Source organism: Festucalex cinctus, chromosome 11 (genome assembly GCF_051991245.1).
Source record: "Festucalex cinctus isolate MCC-2025b chromosome 11, RoL_Fcin_1.0, whole genome shotgun sequence".
NCBI lineage: Eukaryota > Metazoa > Chordata > Actinopteri > Syngnathiformes > Syngnathidae > Festucalex > Festucalex cinctus.
Genome location: NC_135421.1, coordinates 2,738,066 through 2,761,530, shown reverse-complemented (window position 1 = coordinate 2,761,530; position 23,465 = coordinate 2,738,066). Strand labels below are relative to the sequence as shown.

General features: G+C 39.2%; 1 protein-coding gene across 8 annotated transcripts in view; it reads right to left on the bottom strand.

Moving 5' to 3' along the window:
• The window catches only part of rab3gap1 (RAB3 GTPase activating protein subunit 1), a 506,336-nt gene that overhangs the window by 282,480 nt on the left and 200,391 nt on the right, over window positions 1-23,465 (bottom strand). For all 8 annotated transcript variants that reach the window (XR_013287215.1, XR_013287213.1, XR_013287212.1 and 5 more), the window contains 4 exons: window positions 23,115-23,207; window positions 19,045-19,217; window positions 12,023-12,115; window positions 10,072-10,244 (listed from right to left, as the gene is read on the bottom strand). Coding sequence is in view for 4 of the 8 variants with exons in the window: in XM_077536293.1 (XP_077392419.1) it covers window positions 10,072-10,244; window positions 12,023-12,115; window positions 19,045-19,217; window positions 23,115-23,207 (532 nt within the window). In the remaining 4 variants the exon portion in view is untranslated. The remainder of the gene's footprint in view (window positions 1-10,071; window positions 10,245-12,022; window positions 12,116-19,044; window positions 19,218-23,114; window positions 23,208-23,465) is intronic.

The window sequence follows — 23,465 nt, the reverse complement described above, 5'->3', positions numbered from 1 at the left end:
GAAGAAGAATAATAATAATAACTAGAGCTGCGAGCAGCTATAAAGGGCCCTCGCAGCCCGGGCCACGTTGGGGTACTTGCACGTTGGGGTACTGGCATATTGGAAGCAAAATTTCTTTGAAAATGGCATAATAAACGTTTACATGTAGAATATTTTTTTTTGCCAGTGTGTGTCAAGCTCAACGGGTTTTGGTGGTTGTTAAGACCTGCAAAAATCAGCGTCCTTTTTTATTTTTAGGCAATGAGTTGCCCTGATTGGTATTTTTTGTAAAAGTGTATATACACATCATCGCTCGTTGTACTCATTGCACAATGTTACTTTTATTGTCCAAAGGGGCAATCAAAAATGAATAAAACAAAATGGAAACGTACATACGTTTGGATCGGTGTGAAGCCAGTGAACAATTTGAGTGGTGGAAACTAAAAGAATATTCATAAATGACTTAGTTATCACACTTAGAATGAGTGTACATTTTTTGTACAAAACACCGTATGTGAGTTTTTTTTATATATATATATATATATATATATAAATGCCTCAAGGGCTAGGTGGCGCTGTATTTATAACTGAATGTTGTCATAGAGATACCTTCAGGCCTTGATTATAAGCATACATGTCAAGTGTGGGATTTTTTTTGGAGCATGTACCGTGGAGTTATTAAGCATATCCTTCATTCACGATATTGCTTTTAATGTCCATAAAGGCTATCAAAAATAAATAAAAATATATATATGTTTGGATAAGTCTGATGCCAGTGAACATTTTGAGTGGTGGAAACTAAAAGAATATTCATAAATGACTTAGTTATCACACTTAGAATGAGTTTACATTTTTTGTACAAAATACCGTATGTGGGGTATTTTTTTTTTATGCCTCAAGGGCTAGGTGGCGCTGCATATATAACTGAATGTTGGCATAGAGATAACTTCAGGCCTTGACGATAAACATACATGTCAAGTTTGGGATTTTTTGGAGCATGTACCGGGGAGTTATCAAGCATATCCTTTTTCATTGCGAAACACAAATTTTGATGCCCCGCCCTCATCATATAGTATTTTGAAAAGTCAAAAATTTTCCCCCTGTCGTTGGCTCAGGTCTTGACATGGTCCAGGCCAAGTCTTAACTCAGTCGGATGAAACGTGTAGGAGAAGTGGGCAAAAGTCTGCCCCCTGTGAATGTACAAAAATCGTCAAAAATGGGTCATTCAAAAATTCGTAGCTCACTTCCTGTTCATTTTAGCATATGGGTCCAAGAGACTTTTTTGTAGGTCTTGGGCTCCCTCATACACCTAAAAATATTCGTCGTTCTTGCTTAAACGTACAACCGGGGCTGTTTCGTTAAAGATTTCTAGGGGGCGCTATTGAGTCATTTTTGTAAAAATAGCACAATCGCCGATAAAAAATTGCTCATTTTGCCAGGCCAGCTGTGTGTGCCAAGTTTCGTGTGTTTCTGTGCCAGTTTAGGCCCTCAAAATTGGCGTTGTTTTCTTGGCGAACAGCGCTTGGCCACTCCCACAGCGACTCGCGAAAACTCACAAACTTCGTGTTGTGACAGCATGAAGGCCGACACCCTCATCTGAGCAAATATGAGGTAGGTCCAGTTAACATGGTTGGAGAAAAACATTGAAGAAAAATCGTAAGAAAAAAAATTGCCAGTAGGTGGCGCTATCAGTAAGATGAAATATAAGTTTGTAGATGTCTTTAGGGCTGGACTCTCATCAATTGTGTACAATTTTGAGAAGATAGCATCATCTCGGTCAAGTTAATGCAGCTTTTGTTGTCACGAGAAATCTTCAGACTTTGCGGCACCGTAGCGGCCACGCCCTTTCGCGAAAAGTTACAATATTCGGTGTGGGGCATGATCAACATCTTAAGGCTTTTCTGACCAATTTTCAACTGGATCCCTTCAACGAGCTCAGCACAGTAGCTAAAAACGTAAAGTATGACAATTATTGTTACCACTAGGTGGCGCTACATGGATAACTGAATTTTATCATATAGATGTTTTCAGGCCGTGACTATTAAGTTGCCTGATAAGTTTGAGATTTTTTGGAGCTTGAACATGGGAGTTATTAAGCATTTGCTCTTTCTGGACAAATGAAATTTTAAAGGCAATATTTGATGCCCCGCCCCCGTCATATAGTATTTCGAAAAGGCAAGATTTTTTCCCCAGTTGTTCTCTCAGGTCTTGAGATGATAAATGCCAAGTTTGAAGTCAATTGGATGAAAAATGTTTGCAAAGGGGGAAAAAGCATGACCACAGTGAATGTGCCAAAATAGGCCAAAATTGGACATTAAAAAATTCATAGCTCACTTCCTGTACATTTTAGCTACATGGTCCCAATAGACTTTTTTGTGCGTCTCGGGGTGCTACACGTGCCTGCCAATTTTCGTTGCTCTAGCTCAAACATGCCGGGCTTGGTTTTTATTTTTCTATGCTAGGGGGCGCTATAGAGTCGCGTTGTTATGATGACTTCATAATATCAAATTTTTCGCCGGGCCTGAGGAGTGTGCAAAGTTTGGTGAGTTTTCGTAAATGTTTAGGTACCCAAAATCGTGATCGTTTACGGAGAAAAAGAATAATAATAATAATAATAATAATAATAATAATCCGATCGAAAAACAATAGGGACCTCGCAGCGGTAGCTGCTCGGGCCCTAATAATAATAATAATAATTATTATTTTTACAAAAACAATAGGGACCTCGCAGCGGTCGCTGCTCGGGCCCTAATAATAATAATAATAATAATATTAATAATAATAATAATAATTTTTACAAAAACAATAGGGTCCTCGCAGCGGTCGCTGCTCGGGCCCTAACTAGAGCTGCGAGCAGCTATAAAGGGCCCTCGCAGCCCGGGCTACGTTATGGTCCTTGCACATTGGGGTACTTCCACGTTAGGGTACTGGCACGTTGGGGTACTGGCATATTGGAAGCAAAATTTCTTTGAAAATGGCATAATAAACGTTTACATGTAGAATATTTTTTTTGCCAGTGTGTGTCAAGCTCAAAGGGTTTTGGTGATTGTTAAGACCTGCAAAAATCAGCGTCCTTTTTTATTTTTAGGCAATGAGTTGCCCTGATTGGTATTTTTTGTAAAAGTGTATATATACATCATCGCTCGTTGTACTTATTGCACAATGTTACTTTTATTGTCCAAAGGGGCAATCAAAAATGAATAAAACAAAATGGAAACGTACATACGTTTGGATCGGTGTGAAGCCAGTGAACAATTTGAGTGGTGGAAACTAAAAGAATATTCATAAATGACTTAGTCATCACACTTAGAATGAGTTTACATTTTTTGTACAAAATACCGTATGTGGGTTTTTTTTTTTATATATAATTATGCCTCAAGGGCTAGGTGGCGCTGTATTTATAACTGAATGTTGTCATCGAGATACCTTCAGGCCTTGATTATAAGCATACATGTCAAGTGTGGGATTTTTTTTGGAGCATGTACCGTGGAGTTATTAAGCATATCCTTCATTCACGATATTGCTTTTAATGTCCACAGAGGCTATCAAAAATATATAAAAATATATATATGTTTGGATAAGTCTGATGCCAGTGAACATTTTGAGTGGTGGAAACTAAAAGAATATTCATAAATGACTTAGTTATCACACTTAGAATGAGTTTACATTTTTTGTACAAAATACCGTATGTGGGGTATTTTTTTTTTATGCCTCAAGGGCTAGGTGGCGCTGCATATATAACTGAATGTTGTCATAGAGATAGCTTCAGGCCTTGACGATAAACATACATGTCAAGTTTGGGATTTTTTGGAGCATGTACCGGGGAGTTATTAAGCATATCCTTTTTCAGTGCGAAACACAAATTTTGATGCCCCGCCTTCATCATATAGTATTTCGAAAGGTCAAGATTTTTCCCCCTGTCGTTGGCTCAGGTCTTGACATGGTCCAGGTCAAGTTTTAACTCAGTCAGATGAAACGTGTAGGAGAAGTGGGCAAAAGTCTGCCCCCTGTGAATGTGCAAAAATCGTCAAAAATGGGACATTCAAAAATTCGTAGCTCACTTCCTGTTCATTTTAGCATATGGGTCCAAGAGACTTTTTTGTAGGTCTTGGGCTCCCTCATACACCTAAAAATATTCGTCGTTCTTGCTTAAACGTACAACCAGGGCTGCTTCGTTAAAAACTTCTAGGGGGCGCTATTGAGTCATTTTTGTAAAAATAGCACAATCAACAATAAAATATTGCTCATTTTACCAGGCCAGATGTGTGTGCCAAGTTTCATGAGTTTCTGTGCATGTTTAGACCCTCAAAACTGGCGTTGTTTTCTTGGCGAACAGCGCTTAGCCACACCCACAGCAATTCGCGAAAACTCACAAACTTCGTGTTGTGACATCATGAAGGCCGAAACCCTCATCTGAGCAAATATGAGGTAGGTCCAGTTAACGTGTTTGGAGAAAAACGTAGAAGAAAATTCGTAAGAAAAAAAATTGCCACTAGGTGGCGCTATCAGTTAGATGAAATATAAGTCAGTAGATGTCTTTAGGGCTGGACTCTCATCAAATGTGTGACATTTTGAGAAGATAGGATCATCTCGGTCAAGTTCATGCAGCTTTTATTTTCACGAAAAATCTTCAGACTTTGCGTCACCGTAGCGGCCACGCCCTTTGGCGAAAAGTTACAATATTCGGTGTGGGGCATGATCAACATCTTAAGGCTTTTCTGACCAATTTTCAAATGGATCCCTTCAACAAGCTCAGCACAGTAGCTAAAAACGTAAAGTATGACATTTATTGTAACCACTAGGTGGCGCTATATGTATAACTGAATTTTATCATTAGATGTTTTCAGGCCGTGACTATTACATTGCCTGAGAAGTTTGAGATTTTTTGGAGCTTGAACATGGGAGTTATTAAGCATTTGCTCTTTCTGGACAAATGAAATTTTAAAGGCGATATTTGATGCCCCACCCCCGTCATATAGTATTTCAAAAAGGCAAGATGTTTTGCCCAGTTGTTCTCTCAGGTCTTGAGATGATAAATGCCAAGTTTGAAGTCAATTGGATGAAAAATGTTTGCAAAGGGGGAAAAAGCATGACCACAGTGAATGTGCCAAAATAGGCCAAAATTGGACATTAAAAAATTCATAGCTCACTTCCTGTACATTTTAGCTACATGGTCCCAATAGACTTTTTTGTGCGTCTCGGGGTGCTACACGTGCCTGCCATTTTTTGTTGCTCTAGCTCAAACGTGCCGGGCTTGGTTTTTATTTTTCTACGCTAGGGGGCCCTATCGAGCATTGTTATGACGACTTAATAATATCGAATTTTTCGCCGGGCCTGAGGAGTGTGCAAAGTTCGGTGAGTTTTCGTGAATGTTTAGGTACCCAAATCGCGATCGTTTGCGGAGAATAAAGAAGAAGAAGAAGAATTTTTACAAAAACAATAGGGACCTCGCAGCGGTCGCTGCTCGGGCCCTAATAATAATAATTCTTACAAAAACAAGAGGGACCTTGCAGCAGTCGCTGCTCGGGCCCTAACTAGAGCTGCGAGCAGCTATAAAGGGCCCTCGCAGCCCAGGCCACATTGGGGTATTTGCACGTTGGGGTACTTGCACGTTGGGGTACCCGCACATTCGGGTACTGGCACATTCGGAGCAAAATTTCTTTTAACATGGCATGATAAACCTTTACATGTGGATTTTTTTTGCTAGGTGTGATGTGTGTGTCAAGCTCAATGGGTTTTGGTGATTGTTAAGATCTGCAAAAATCAGCGTCCTTTTTTATTTTTAGGGAATGAGTTGACCTGATTGGTATTTTTTGCAAAAGTATATATACCCGTCATCGCTCGTACTCATTGCACGATGTTGCTTTTATTGTCCAAAGAGGCTATCAAAAATAAATAAAACTAAATAAAAAAGTACATATGTTTGGATCGGTCTGATACCAGTGAACATCTTGAGTAGTGGAAAAAGTAAAAGAATATTCATAAATGACTTCGTTATTACACTTACAATGAGTTCACAAATTTTGTACAAAATACCGTAAGTGTTTTTTTTTTTTTTTTTTTTTTTTTTTTTTTTTTTTTATGCCTCAAGGACAAGGTGGCGCTGTATTTATAACTGAATTTTGTCATAGAGATACCTTCACGCCTTGACTATAAATATACATGGCAAGTTTGGGATTTTTTTAAGCATGTACCGGGGAGTTATTAAGCATATCCTTCATTCACGATACTGCTTTTAAGGTCCATAGAGGCTATCAAAAATAAATAAAAATAAATAAAAAATACGTATGTTTGGATAGGTCTGATGCCAGTGAACATTTTGAGTGGTAGAAAGTAAAAGAATATTCATAAATGACTTAGTTATCACACTGAGAATGAGTTTACAATTTTTGTAAAAATACCGTAAGTGGGGTATTTTTTTTTCATGCCTCAAGGGCTAGGTGGCGCTGCATATATAACTGAATGTTGTCATATAGATAGCTTCAGGCCTTGACTATAAACATACATGTCAAGTTTGGGATTTTTTGGAGCATGTATCGGGGAGTTATTAAGCATATCCTTTTTCAGTGCGAAACACAAATTTTGATGCCCCGCCCTCATCATATAGTATTTCCAAAGGTCAAGATTTTTCCGTCTGTTGTTGGCTCAGGTCTTGGCATGGTCCAGGTCAAGTCATAAGTCAGTCGGATAAAACGTGTAGGAGAAGTCGGCAAAAGTATGCCCCCTGAAAATGTGCAAAAATCGTCAAAAATGGGACATTAAAAAATTTGTAGCTCACTTCCTGTTCATTTTAGCATATGGGGCCAAGAGACTTTTTTGTAGGTCTTTGGCTCCCTCATACACCTAAAAATTTTCGTAGATCTTGCTTAAACGTACAATCGGGGCTGCTTCGTTAAAAATTTCTAGGGGGCGCTATTGAGTCATTTTTGTAAAAATAGGACAATACATGATAAAATATTGCTCATTTTGCCAGACCAGATGTGTGTGCCAAGTTTCATGAGTTTCTGCGCATGTTTAGACCATCAAAACTGGCGTTGTTTTCTTGGCGAACAGTGCTTAGCCACGCCCACAGTGATTCGCGAAAACTCACACACTTCGTGTTGTGACATCATGAAGGCCGAAACCCTCATCTGAGCAAATATGAGGTTGGTCCAGTTAACGTGTTTGGAGAAAAATTTACAAGAAAATTTGTAAGAAAAAAAATTGCCACTAGGTGGCGCTATCAGTAAGATGAAATATAACTTCGTAGATGTCTTTAGGGCTGGACTCTCATCAAATGTGTGAAATTTTGAGAAGATAGGATCATCTGGGTCAAGTTAAAGCAACTTTTATTGTCACGAAAAATCTTCAGATTTTGCGGCACCGTAACGGCCACGCCCTTTGGCGAAAAGACAATATTCGGTGTGGGGCATGATCAACATCTTAAGGTTTTTCTGACCAATTTTCAACTGGATCCCTTCAACGAGCTCGGCACAGTAGCTAAAAACGTAAAGTATAACATTTATTGTCACCACTAGGTGGCGCTAAATGTATAACTGAATTTCATTGTATAGATGTTTTCAGGCCGTGACTATTAAGTTGCATGAGAAGTTTGAGATTTTTTGGAGCTTGTCCATGGGATTTATTTAGCATTTTGTCTTTCTGGACAAATAAAATTTTAAAGGAAATTTTTGATGCCCCGCCCACTTCATATAGTATTTCAAAAAGTCAAGCTTTTTTGCCCAGTTGTTGTCTCGGGTCTTGAGATTATACATGGCAATTTTGAAGTCAACTGGATGAAAAATGTTTGCAAAGGGGGAAAAAGCATGACCACAGTGAATGTGCCAAAATGGGCCAAAATTGGACATTCAAAAATTCATAGGTCACTTCCTGTACATTTTAGGAAATGGCTTCCACTGACTTTTTTTGTCCGTCTCGGGGTGCTACACGTGTCTGCCAATTTTCGTAGCTCTAGGTCAAACGGGCCGGGATTGTTTTTTATTTTTTCTACGCTAGGGGACGCTATAGAGTCGCGTTGTTATGACAACAACATAATATCAAATTTTTCACCAGGCCCGAAGAGATTGCAAAGTTTGGTGAGTTTTCGTAAATGTTTAGGTCCTCAAAAATGCGATCGTTTGCGGAGAATAAAGAAGAAGAAGAAGAAGCGGAAGAATAATAATAATTCTTACAAAAACAAGAGGGACATATGCATGTATGTATGTATGTATGTATGTATATATATATATATATATATATATATATATATATATATATATATATATATATATATATATATATATGTATGTATGTATGTATGTATGTATGTAGGTATGTATGTCCGTATGTATATATATTGGGGGTGTGAATTGCCTTGTGCCTGACAATTCGATTTGTATCATGATTCATAGGTCACGATTCAATTCGATATCTATATTAATCCCAATACAAATTTATAAGTCGATTGTTGCGATGTTTTTACTGAAATTTAGAAAATCCTATTCAGTAAACTTGTACATGTACACTATAAGATTTGAATGAAAAGGTATTATTTATTTTTCCTCTGGGCTCTTGAGATCTCGCTAAATTTGCTGGAATTTAGAGCCTTCCGGGGTTGGCGTAAGACTTTGATTTTGTAATCATGGGGAAGGCAGGAAGTGTTTGGTCGGTGCTGGATTTCACTTTGATTTACCTTTCTTTTCTCTTTATTTCTTTTTTTTTCTGACCTTTTCTCTGGTCTCCTGACCATTTAAACCTCACGACTCTGGCAAGATTCTGAAGTACCTGGTTAAAGGGATAGGGTAATGGGATATTTATAAGGTTTTAGGTGAATGAATGAGTATAAATTTATACGTATTTGCACGCACGCGCACGCACGCGCACGCACGCAAACGCACACACGCAAACGCACGCACGCACGCAAACGCACGCACGCAAACGCACGCACGCAAACGCACGCACACATACACAAAAAAAAAAAAAAAAAAAAAAGAAAAAAAAAAAAAAGAAAAAAAAAAAAAAAAGAAAAGGTATTATTTATTTATCTGAAACTTCAGTCTTGTAAGTGTGAGCCATTGTATTTGACAAACAGGTTGTAATCTGTCATGTTCGAACAGCATTGAAATCAAATATTAAGGCTTAATTTTCCATTAGAACATTCTTCCATGCTCAAGGTGTGAATCCTAACCGTAAGACATTTTGTTGAATATTCTTCCATCAAAAATGGATGTTTAAAAATCGATTTGGCTGCCTATTGAATCGATTCGAGAATTGCAAGATGTAATATTGCGATATATTGCCGAATCAATTTTTTTTAAACACCCCTAATATATATACATACATATACATTAAGGGTGTAAATCTCTCCAATCAAGACCATTCGATACGCATCTCGATGCATGGGGTGCGATCCGATACAAGGACGGTTCGATTTTGAAATGAAACAATTCGGTTCGGTTCGATTCAGTAGGATTACGATTCGATGTTCGATTCAGTAGGATTACTATTCGATTTGGTGTAGCGGTGCAATGATTATTTGAAAACTCAACAATTAGTTAATTGTCAAATTAATTTACAATTATTTTGTTACTCCATTAATGGTTTGAATATCTTGTTTTAAGTCACGCTAACCATCACCTCCCCACGTTGGGCCAACTTCAAATTCAAATTCAGCTAAGGCTATTGCATTGGTGTCATTGTGTTATTTGGTAAGCTTTATTTTGAAGTTAACCTTGGCCTTAGTGAGTTAGTGTCACGTTGAATATGTTTCCAGCTTACTTGGCATGTCTGAATGACGGTGTCGAGAGAAGAGTATCATTAAATTGAGGACTTGTTTCAACCCTAGTTGCCAAAATGCGCCCATACATGCGACTTGAATGATCCACACTTGAGTGATTCAATTTCTCTGGTAGTATTATAGTAAATGCAGACTGATCATGTTGCCTTCATGTGAACATGTAATGTTCTTTTCCGTGGATCCGATGTGCAATCCGAACCGTGGCAATTGATTCGTGGGGCTCATGGATCAAAGATGATCCGTTGCACCACGACTACAATATTATGCCAGCAGCTCTTACTCATTTAATACTAATAATGATCCAGTGTCATACCCACCCGCAGATTTGGTAATTGTTTTCCCAACGGTATCGCATCTCGAGGACAAACTCCTGCCAGAGGTAGGCCACAGCCTGCAGCCCACCATGGTAGAAGTTGACTAGACACATGCACAGTGCCAGTCGATGGGTTAGACTTTCAACTGGTGCCGATTTCAACTGAATAAAAAGGTCCTGGTGGGGAGGGTGACATCGTGTTAATATTGCATTATATTTAGACATTGTCAAACAATGTACACATTTATTATTTTTCTTCTCTCCACTGATCTTTGACTTTGATGGCTTTAAGCGATTTCGAGTTGTCATTCAAATGTTCAAATGTCTCAAATAATTTAAAATTCAATGCCTAGCCAATGTTTTAGCCACCTCTTTTATTTAGACCAGTGGTGTCCAAACTACGGCCCGGGGGCCATTTGCCTTCCATTTTCAGTGGCCCGCAACATATGCTAAAAATGACGTTTGACTCAGTTCAAATAAATTAACAAAAACAAAAATGTTTGGAAATGGTCAAAGTAAGATGGGAGGGTGTCGAAAAACACAGGTACCATTAAACGTTATTTTAGTTAGCGAAAACTAAGGAAATAACTAAAACTAAAATTAAAAAAACAATATTGTAACGAAATAAAATAAAAACATGCTTTTAAAAAAACGAAAACTAACTACATTTTATGTTTACAAAACTAACCAACTAACTATAATTATAGCAAACGTCCTTAGTTTTAGTCTTTGGTAATTAATTTTATGCATGAGACTTTGGGGATGATTTTAAATGTGATTTTTAGTAATTTATTTTGATATAAACCGGAATAATGACGATTGAAAGTATGTCACACAGAAGTGACGTCATCTACCAGCAGCCAATAGAAAAGCACCTTCAGATGACATCGCTCCCATGCTATTTTTTAAATATTGCACACAAGTAATACATATTAAAAAAAATTCCAAACAAAAAACTAAAACTAATACTGAAACAAACTAAACAAACTAAGCAATTATTAAATAAATAAAACTAATAAAAACTAACAGAACCACCCTGAAAACTAATTAAAACTAAATTTAAAAAACAAAACTCAAAATGAAATATAAACTAAAATAAAAAATTCCCAAACTATAATAACTCTACTGCCATATTACAAATAAATTGGTTTATGTACTGTAGCATTTTTCTAAATATGCAAAAGCAAAAATAAATTATTTGTACAATTTTTATGACTAAACACAATTTCTCTTCATAACATTATGTGGCCCTTACGTCCCTCTGATTTTCTGTATGTGGCCCTCAAATGAAAAAGTTTGGACACCCCTGATTTAGACATTTCAGGCGTCAAAGAAAGACATAAAATCGGACATTGTTGTGAAGAAACAACACCAAGTGGGACAAAATTGGGAAATAGAATGAAATTTACTGTAAACAATATTTGAAACATTGAAGCTGAAAAGTAGGATGTCAGAAAATATTGAATATTATATATTAAATTCAATATTATATCCCGGACCTGCCTGGTGTGTTCTTTGGTCTTCATGATGATGTTTGCTCCCCAATACTCTTAACAGAACTCTGAACCCATCACAGAGCAGGTGCATTTATACTGAGACTAGATTCCGTACATGGACTGTCATTGTCATTTAGGTCAACATTGGATCATTCACAAATCATCAGGTAACTTCTGAAGTCAGATGGCTGCACTGAGAGAAACGAGGATGGAGAATTTCACATGCTTTATTTTTCAGTTATTTTGAAAAAAAAAAAAAAAAAAAGTTAAAATATCGTTTAAATTTCATTCCACTTCACGATTGTGTCCCATTTGATGGTGATTCTTCACAAAAAAAATCTAGTTATGTATATTTATGTTTGATGCCTCAAAAAGTGGCAAAAGGGAAAAAAGTTATACCACCTTTACTGTACATAGTTACACTGAAAGAAGGATACACTGTAAATAATATTTACTCACGTCAGTATTTTGATCTACTGGGGGCTTTCCACTGCTATTTTGTTGTGCAGTTTGACTTTCTGTCTTATCCACAGCAGCATCTGGAAAAAGATACTGACCAAAAAGGGTGGGGACGGGGAGAGCCATACAATTAAGAAAGATTAATATACAGTGGATAATGAAGCTTTGATTAGTATTTTTTTCTTTGGATTTACAGGCAGGGGTGAAAAAGGTGAGAAGCACTTGGACCAAAATTTTACCCGGGGCACTCATCACACGGGTTGGGAGCATAGAGTCGGCGAATTTAAATGGTAAAAATTTTACAATGTCAAGAAAAAAATGTAAACATCTTTGCTACGTTTATTGGACTATGGATGGATGTTGAAAAAAAACAAAAACAGCATTCACCGTGTTCAAGTAGGGATGGGTACCTTTCGCATTTGAACAGGTTCTGTTCAAATTGTCAGCATCGGGATATTGATACCGCTAATGAATAGTACCAATTTTCAGTATTTTTGTTCTGTTGTTTGTGGTAATAAATGTTAATTTATTTAACAAAAAAATAATAATTTTAGAAAAGACCATTCATTTTAACAGTTATTTAAAATAATAATACATCATGAATTTAAAACATGAGCTAGAGATGAAGTAAAAAAAAATAATCAAGGTATAACATCAATAAAGTATCAATAATACAAAAAATAAATGAATATTACAAATTACAAAGTGAGAAGCAAAGTTCTTTACAATGAATAACAAAGAACAAAGTTAAGCAGTAAACACAAGAAGAGAAGATAAATAATTGTATTAGTATTATTTTGGTTCCTTAAGGAACAACTGCACTATTGTGCAATTGTTTAGAAAAATGTTTTCAAGAATATACGAGCCCCGCATAGCGCGTCGAATTTGAACCCAACTCGGGGTAAAATCTCTCAACTTAACTCAACTTTTTTTTATAAAACATGAAGCACTGAGATAAGGGGTGGGACGATACAGGTAAACCACGATTCAATACTGTGACGATATTTGGCTCACGATATCGATATCACAATACCTGATAGCTACGATTTTTGATATAGTGTCAAAACTTTTTTTTAGCAATATATCATGATATGTGACTGAAAAAGCCAACAAATGCCCATAAAAGGAAAATGTCTAATTATTAGGGCTGGGAATCTGACTGTCTCACGATTCGATTCGATTACGATTTTTGGGTCTACGATTCAATTCAGAATCGATTTTCGATTCGAACAATTAATTTGTATTGTAAGTGCCTTTTCCACAAAAACAACATGTGGGCTACAACTGCCTTTTCCTCTTCCTCTTAATTTCTAATTTAAATAAAATCGATTTTTTTATATTAATATCGATTCAATTCGATTAATAAATGAGAATCTCGATTCTTTTATGAATACATTTTTTGGCACACCCCTACTAATTATGGATTTATTCAATGCCAAAACTTTGAACAATGTACAAAATTCTGCATAGTGCCTCACTGCCTCTGAGCCTTTTAACTGTAAACATTGTAAAGTGAGACAAATTAAAGTGCATAAACATTTATAACATAACACTGCACAACTGGACACAATATATCGATATCTACCGTTAGTGTATCAATAATTTATTGCAACAGCGAGCACAACAATATATTGCGATGTCGATATTTTCTCCCACCCCTAATTGAGATGGTGTGCTGGGCGGCACGTTTGAGACCTAACTGGGGTCGTCACGAGAACTGATACTTCGGTACCAAGTCGATGCCAAGATTGTGAAAATGTGACGGTACTGCCTCTTCTACAATACCCGATGTATCGTTGGTACCGAGGCGGCAGACCTGGCTGCGTCTTTTGTGTTGCTTTGGGGGGGATGAATAAGCGCTTATCTGGCAACCCACACGTCTAACGACGTCACGCAACATGACGCAAAAAAAAAAAAAAAAGCTCGAACACACCCGGAAGAAGAAGAAGAGGAGGAGGAAGAGGAAGAAGGAGGAGGAGGAGGAGGAAGAGGAAGAAGGAGAGGAGGAGGAAGAGGGGAGAGGAGGAAGAGGGGAGAGGAGGAAGAAGAGGAAGAAGAGGAGGAAGATGAAGAAGAAGATGAAGAAGAAGATGAAGAAGAAGAAGAGGAAGAAGAAGAGGAAAAAGAGGAAGAAGAAGAAGAAGAAGAAGAAGAAGAAGAAGAGGAGGAGGAAGGGGAGGAAGATGAGGAAGAGGAGGAAGAGGAGGAAGAAGAAGAAGAAGAAGAGGAAGAAGGTGTGCTTGTGTGCGTGGATGATTGTTCGTCTCTGTGTGCCCTGCGATTGGCTGCCAACCAGTCGAGGGTGTCCTCCGCCTACTCCCCAGAGCCAGCTGAGATAGGCGCCAGCACCCCCCGCGACTCTTGTGAGGACTAAGCGGTCAAGAAAATGGATGGATGGATGGATGGATGGATGGATGGATAATAATAATAATAATTCCTTCAGGAACAATAGGGAACTCGCAGCCGTCGCTGCTCGGGCTCTAACTATGGGCTGCATATTTATAATTCGCTGAATCTACTGATTGGGATCAACGTTCATCGTTAGTATAGTGTTAGGATGTTCTTTGCTGTGTATGTTTTGTTTGCATTTGTTTAGGTTTGTTGTTTTTGACGTGTCTGGTATGAGCCCCCATCCTATAAGCTTTAAGTAGCTTCTAAGGTAAGGGTGGGCAGACTTGGTCCTCAAGGGCCGGAGTTCTGCAGATTTTGGATGTTTCCCTTAAAAAACACAGCTGATATATGATCAGCTCATCAGCAAGCTCTGCATAGTAATCCACTCTCCCTGCTTAAACGAAGGGATTGTGCCTTAAATTGCACTTAGATGTATTTTTCAATAGTAAAACTAAATAAATACAACTTTGCCTTCATTTATAATTATTTTCTGAAACACTAGCTTTAAAGGCGCGGCAATTTGAAAGCACGCACTGATTTTTTTTAATTCACTCACTCATTCACATACGTAAGCTTCTGTGAGTGAGTGAGTGAGTGAGTGAGTGAGTGAGTGAGTGAGTGAGTGGGAAAAAAAAAATCCGTGCGCGCTTTCAAATTGCCGCGGGAGTGACGTCACAAAGCCGACACGTTCGCCCGGCCCCGTTTGTGACACGCCACCCCCCCCCACTCTGCGATTGGCTGGAGGGTTGTAAATACTGTCTTCCCACAGAAACGTCCCGCTGTTTACAAAACAAACACAAAATGGTAAAATACAGGCTGGGGGGGTGCGGGTTTAGGACAAACTCACCAACAGAAATGAAGACAAGCCCTTCTCTGTAAATTGAGAAGTAGTTTGATTGCTTAAATCCTGTATTTAAAAAGTGCCTTTTCCAGAGTGAAACTGGCAGACAGCGTCTTTAAAAAAACAAAACAACAACAAATATTCAAAATGTCCAATATGGCCATTTGTATTTTAGAAACAAAACTTCAAGTGCATTTACAAGTGCAATATAATGGAAGGCAGGATACCTTATTTTATACATGGATCATGTATGAAATAATTATGTATCTTGCTTATACTGCACTTAAAGTTGTATTGCTAAATCCTAACGGCCATGTTAGACATTTAAAAAATAATAATAAATTAATGGGCAAAAGCATTTTATAAAAAATAAATGAAGACAAAGTTATATTAATGTGATTTCATTTTTTTTTTTTTTTAAACAATCCGAACCATGACTTTTGTGATCCGTTGCACCACTAGTTGGGTACAAAAACTATGTGGTGGTAAAAAAAAAAAAAAGAATTGCCGTATGTCAAGATTTGATCACTGACGGCGAGGAAACAACTTCAAACTTCGTTCAACATCTGAAGTTGCTCAAAGAACGGTAAGTAAGCTAATTTCAGTTGTTTATTGGCTAATTATCAATGTTCTCTGTGTCATCAATGACACTGAAACTGGTAATACATTGCAAACACGGCAATCTTCTGCAACACTCTGGGGTCACTCCCTGACTCCTACTTTGATGGTCACCCGAAATAATATAATCTACGATGTTGTTAAAAAGACTCAAAAATACTGGAAATGACTTGAAAATCAAAGTGTAGGACTTGTGACTCGCTTGACACTTGTCAGTCTTGACTCGGGACTTGTCAGTCTTGACTTGAGACTTGACACTTGAGGGCAAAGACTTGAGACTTAGGGGCTCGACACATGCTAGGCGACAAGCGACAGAATTACGTATCGTGTCGCCTCCCATGTCAAACTGCACACACGGGAGACGACGAGGTATTTGTCGCCGCACACGGGAAGCAACAAGCAGTTGCGACGGCGGCAGGGACTGACGTCACCCTCTAGTGCGGCTTGTTGACAACAGATTTGATTGGCTATTAAATGGGGTATATACCACGGAAGAGGCGGGACTGTTTTTGCACATCAGTTTATTTCCGGTTCGGTTTGCGACGTGTGGGCTGCGTCAAAAATACTTGTTGCTTCCGACTTTGTGCCCCTCGGTTGCGCGTTCGCAATCCGGACCGGAAACAAACTGTTGTGCAAAATCATGTCCCGCCTCTTTCATGGCATATACCCCATTGGAGGGAATCATTGTAAACCGACGTTCCATTACATAGGTCGAGGATGAAGATTCACAATATATTACTGACACGACGAGGAGAGGTAGGACTCAGACGCAGGATAAAGGTAGGCCACAAAGGCAGCAGGTTTATTTCCGGCCAACAGCTGTCTACTCTCAACTTGAGAGTAGAAAGGGGAATCAAAAAGTGGAGAACTAAAAACACTCCACTGGGGAGGAAAAAACAGGCAAAAGGTACAGGGGACAACAAAAGGCGCTCCGCTAGGGAGGAAACAAGGCTCAAGGCACAAGGGGTAACTAAGGGCGCTCCGCTGTGGAGAATAAGGCACAAAAATAAGGCAAAACAACAAGGCAACAGGAACAAGGACTCGAGGACTGTGGGACGCTTCCATGCACTGACTGTGACACTTCGGCACTGAGGGAAAAGTGCAGGTGGCTTTTATTGTCTTGGTTGATTGGTGGCAGGTGGACATGATCATGGGCGGGGACCGGTAATTAGTGAACTGCAGGAAGGGCAAGTGACCTGGGGTGAGAAGGGAATCAGAAATTCAAAATAAAACAGGAAACATGACTATGAAAATAAGAGCATGGCCTGTCACGCCGGTGGCGGCGTGACAATTACTGGAATTAACTGAACAAACTTATCAGGTGGGCCGGCTCTGTGGTCGGCATGAAGCTAGACTCTCTGGTGACAGTGGCAGAGAAGAAGACTCTGGACAAACTGCTGGATATTTTGGACAATACCAGCCACCCTCTGCACACTGTCATCAGCAGTCAGAGGAGCCTGTTCAGTGGAAGGCTGACGCTCCCCAAGTGCTGGACCAACAGACTAAAGAACTCCTTTGTCTCCTTTGCCATTGTACTCTACAACTGCTCACTGGGGGGAGGAGGGTGTAGCATGCACGTAACTTCACAAATATGGCACTTTACTGTACTGTAATTTATTTAATTCAATCTCCGGTGTAATAACCTTATTTATTGATTGATTGAATTTTTATTTTTCTTATTATTATTATTATTAATTCAATCTCTGGTGTAATAACCTTATTTATTAATGGATTGAATTCTTATTTTTCATTTTATTATTATTAATTCAATCTCTTGTGTAATAACCTTATTTATTGATTGATTGAATTCTTTTTTATTTTATTATCTGTTCTCATTGCTGCTGGACATGTAAATTTCTCAGAGGGAGCCATCCCAAAGGGATCAATAAAGTCAAGTCTAAGTCTAAGTCTATTGTTGCTAAGTGTCCTGTCCACGTCACGGAAATCATTGAGTGAAGTATATAAAACTGGATGGTCTGACACTGCTAAAATGAGATCCTCTCATGCCGTGTATCGCACTGTCTAGCATGCCCTGCGTTCATTGGCTCGTCAATGAAATCTTGGCTGATTTGGTTGAAGCCTCACCCCGGGTTTTCACCGGATGCGGTTGCGATGCGGTTGCGGTGCGGTGCGTCTTGACTGCGTGCTCCGGACGGGTCAATTTTTTTGTCAATCCACACTGGCTCCGCACAGCTGCGGTCCGGCAGCTCCGTCGCCGCCCACTTCCCAACGTGTCTCGCGGGACCACGCGCGCGCGATCATGTGGCATTTCACAACGACAAACCTACGGAAAGTCTGTGCTCAACAGATAAGCAGAAAGAGAGGTGGACTTCTTTTGATTTAACCTTTTCTTCTTCTTCTGCTATGAGATTCCATGCAGCATCCTTTTTTTGGTTGTCCTTATAAAAAGGATGTGCCGTGTCATATATTATTTTGTGGTTTTCCACCTCCAATATAAACCTCTCCTCGTCCATGTTCGCTGGTGTCTAAACCGTGAATGAGCACATGGCCCGGCGACGCCCACGTCACGTTTTGCTGAAAAGCTTGCGAAATAGGAGCTGGCGAGTGTTTTATTCTGAGAGGTAACCGGAAATTTATTGTGAAACTGCGTCGGTCTTCCTGTCCTGCTCGATGTGTTTTGTGCGAGCCTGCCATTTGCCGGAGGCCTACCGCTGCGGCGTCCGGCAAAAATAGAAAATAGGTCTATCCTTGCGGAAGGCCTGCGGCACGCCGCAGCTGAGACGCAGTCGACACGCAACGCACCCGCAAGCGGTGTAAACTGCACCATTCGAATGAATGGAATCTAATTGCTTGCGTCGCCGGACCGCACCCCAACCGCACCGCAACCGCATCCGGTGAAAACCCGGGGTCAGCGACAAAAGTTGAACATGTTTCAAATTTCTAGTATCGCGTCGCGGACCTACGCGTGCACGTCTACACGTACGCGCGCGATTTTTCACATGCACGAATGTCGCGTGTCGCCGAGGGGGAGGGAGGAAGGTGATTTTCGCCTTGTCGCCTTGCTTCCATAGGAAATGAATGGAGAGCGAGCGACGTTGCCTCCCGTGTGTCGAGCCCCTTCTTGTGACTCGCAAAACAATGACCTCTGAATTCAAACCTATCGTTAGATTTACCATCTGATTTCTCATAATGTGTTATTCAAAACAATTACCTGAAGAATACAATTAAGTACATCAGCCCCAAGTGGGCACTCATCAATAAGTCTGTGCCGTTGAATGTGCCTTCGAGCATGATGAACCATGCTGGAAACAGAGAGTTTGGACATCGGTACTGGTGCAGTGGGCTCTGTCAGCTTTGATAGTGCAGAACTGATGTCACTATTTTCTGTGAAGAAACAGAGTTTACAGTCAAATTTGTCATGCGCCATCTTAGCTTTCGAATGCATTCATTGACTAGACAGGGGTGCACATATGCGACCTCCATTATCTTAGGACCTACTTTAGCTTCTACAAAGTGGTCACTAGTCTTCCTGGGTCCTCAAAATTAATAACACAAATACATACAAAGGTTAAATTTACTCTATATGGCAAAATATAAAAACACAAACCAAGCAATAATCAATAGATACTGTCAAGCAAACAACCATACAAAATAAATAAATAAATAAATAAATAAATAAATAAATAAAGGATAAAATGACAGGTACATAATTTGAAGATTACTAAAAAAAAAAGAAAAATACAATTCTTTTTTTTTTTATTTTTTTTTTTTAGCTCAGTATTAGTCATTCGGCAGCCTTACCAAGTAAACATTTCATCATCGCGCTTTCTTTTTTTTTTTGTGCATGTGTGTGCGTGCGTGTAATAAATTCAATTCCATTACTTCCAACCAAGTTATATGGAACTGATTAATTTGTATTTTTTTTTAATAATTTGCTGCTGGCGTTTCTAGCATTAGATGGGAATATATCTAATTTGAGGAAGCTCTATAATGAACAGGCCACATAATTTTTTTTTTTTTTGGTTTAGGCACTGTCAAGTAACCCATGCTCAATTGTCGAGTGTAATGTCCATGGTAAAACATGAAAAATTATGTCTAAAAATGGGATTTACCATTTAATATTACATTTTACTTTATCTTCCACTGACAGCCATGATAACTGTTTGTGCATATTGATTACATTATCACAGAATGAAGATTTGGGGACTGATCGAGCTGCTCTATTCTGTGCAATTTGGAGTTTTAAATATTTTTTTTCCAGAAGCACTTGCCCAAATAACAGGGCAACACTACAAATGTGACAAAACAAGTGATCGAAGAACATCATGCATAATCGTCGATGGAACAAAATCATAACATTTCCTTGACATTACAACAATATGACCAATCTGATCAGACCAAGACTGTGAATTTTCTAATTTCACTCCCAGTAATTTAGCCTGAGACACCTGGGGTGTATTTCACAAAGCAGGTTTCGTGAGATACCTGGGTAAAGAAACCCTGAAAAGTAGGAAACTGCGTTTTCCGTTTCAGAAAGGGTGGTAACTGAAACCAGGGGATAAGAGGGAACTCTAGCCTGTTTCATAAAAAAAAAGAGGTAATTTAAGCTCTCAGTCAGTTACCGTAGTAACATGTTTCATGAACCTAACCTGGTCGGTAGCAGATTTTTCACAATGAACCTCGAGTTTTTCCCCGACCCCCCCTTCTTTCAGCCACACACCACAATTCATTTCCGCATTCATTCAGTCCGCTGCGGCGACTTTTTGCGTAAACACGTCTGTAGTCTTTCGCATAAAGTCCACTTTTGTCACGAACATGGCATGTCATTTTGACAATGAACCTATTGATGAAGTTGCTGCTTAACTGCGCAGGGAATTAAATATCCGTCGCGAGAATGTTTATCAGACTACGCAGGCTATATGCTAGCATTTCCGCATGCAGTTATCTTTTTGAGCGGTACTGTGTCACATCGCAGTCCATCATCTATATGAACAACTTAATCTGTCCTTAAATTTGAAACATCTACCAGACGTAGTCATATGAGCTCACAACAGAGCAGTATTGTGCTTCCATTTTTTTTTCTTATACCCATTTGAAATGTTTTTATATTTCATCTAAGTGTTATCTATTTTATATTAAATTAAGTCCGCTTCTCCTCGCAGGATTGCACCCAAATGAAATGCATTAAAGAGCTATTATTCAACAGGTTTCCCCTGTAATATTGTGATGGCAAAGGACTATACATTTAAATTTACGCATTGACTCGAGCATCAATGTATCCCACGCCGCCTTCCTCTATGGGGAGCCGCTGCGTTGCTGCACTTTATTTAAAAACATTTTTAAATAAAGACATGTTCAAATTCGACATATGATCAAATTAAGATTTTCGGTTGAGAGGGGCAAAAAAAAAAAACAACAACAAAAAAAAAACGCGGAAGCAGAGGGCGGCGCCGCGCTTGGCTTCCCCGTTGCCATTGTGACTTGACGAATCGGGGCTGCATTGAAGCGGTCTTTTAACTCAGCTTTGATATAACACACTGGAATCAGCTGGACTGGAACCGAAAAGTTTCCTTTCTGAGGGTATGTGAACTCATTGTTCAGGGTTAATCTCACAGTGCGTTGAACCTGCTTTGTGAAATACACCCCTTCTCTACTTGTATCCCATCAACATACAAATTGAGTGCGGTGGCATTAGCATATCACCAAATACTATCAAATACAAATAGATTTAGTTTTGGCAATATTTAATACCAGTCAGTTCATTCTCACTCATTTGATAATGTTATTCAACTCAAATATTACGTGCAATATAAAGCTCGACTTAATTTGAAGTTTGAAAAACCTTAAAAAATGATTGCGTTGCTCACAGAGCGTCTTCAGTACCCATGCATTATTAGAGAAATAGCGAGCAAGGTTTGGACTGTATGGTGAAATTTTTCGTCATGCTTTTAAGGCCTGGTTCACACGGCAAGATTTTAAAATTGTCGGCCGATTTCCAATCTTTGACAGACACCACACGTGAAGAGAAAAAGTCACGGGAGTTACAGTTTTGAACCTACCGTGTGTGGTGTGCAGCCACACCGCACAATCACACACCACACACGAGCCGAGTTCATTCAAGAAGGTGACGGGAAGTCTCGCAAAACCTCTCGAGAATAAACGTGACTTCCAAGTCAACATGAGTCAATCCTGGTTTTCAGCCAAAAAGCGGCAGAAAAAAGAAACGTGTTGTTTAAAGAAGTGTAAATGGGCACTGGCGAGACATTGCTTGCCTTCGGCTCGATGCTGGCGGCGCGGGTTGGCGTCCCACCCAGAGACCACATTTGTGGAGAATGTGTGTGCGTGAATAAAACAATACAAGTAATTCATTCAAAAAATATATAGAAAATAAAAAGAGTGTAATAGCGCGAGCACGGGCTTTCTGCTACGTTATGACTGTTTTGATTTTGGATTCCCCACCGGCTTCCTCGGCTCGGTGCTGGTGGCGCAGGTTCGCGTCTTACCCGGAGACCACGTTTATTTGTGGAGAATGTGTGTGCATATATATATAAAAAAACAATTAATTAAAAAAATTAAATTAAATTAAAAAAAAAAGTGTAATAGCGCAAGCACGGACTTTCTTCTGCGTCATGACTGTTTTGATTTTGGATTCCCCACCGGCTTCCTCGCTGGCTTGCTTTCTGATTGGCTGCACGTCACCGTCAACAGGCTGCGTGCATGGTTCGTTCTCGGGGGACACCGCACACGGAGCGAAGTTGGGCCAAAAAAACCCAACATGTTGGATATGCCCGATTTCAAGTCAGAGGTCCTTCCGAGCGCCGATATCAGGTTTATCTGTTAAGATTATCGCTTGCATCTCGACGCATCCTTACGATTGTCGGGAGGGGAAATTCGAGGCTAAAATCAGGCCAGTTCTCCTGGCGTGTGAACCAGGCTTAAATGTTCGGGAATATTACACTGAATCTTGATTTCAAGAAATATATGAATTGAATCAAAATTGCAAGATCTGTCAAAAAGTCAAATTTCAATCTTCTAATTCAGCTTTAGTGCAAACTGATTGCACTTTTTTCATTTTTGTATCTCTCTTCCAGATTAGTTCCTTTTCAATTGATTTGTAAATCTGTTATTTTTACAAGTGTGTGCCCATTCATCATAGTTTTTGTGTGCGACTAATTAAAGGTGGTGTGCAACGTGTTTGGAAAACAGGCATGTATGTGCTAGGAATAAGTGTAAAGAAAAGCTTGGTTCAAGACAGCCTAGGTTAAAAAACAATGACTCAACCTTTGCCCTCCTCCTCAGATGGTCCTCTTCCAAGAATCTCTTCTGTTGTCTCCTTTCTGCTCCGTAACTTAAATAGTTCTGTTAGTAAGTCACCTGCAGGAGAAGATGGGAAAAGATCAAACTCTTAAGATCACATGGGCAGTTTCTTCCATCAAGGTATTCTCAACAAACCGTTCTCGGTTGTATGTTTCACCTAGAATAGGGGCTCTTCGATCAGTTTTATGCTGTTGATACGATCATCCAAAGAGTGTGACCGGCTGATACAGATAATTAGATTAGATTAGGTGTAAAACTTTACATTTTAGAGCCACAACCACCAATTTTTCTTAAATTGTTGATTAATGTTAATGT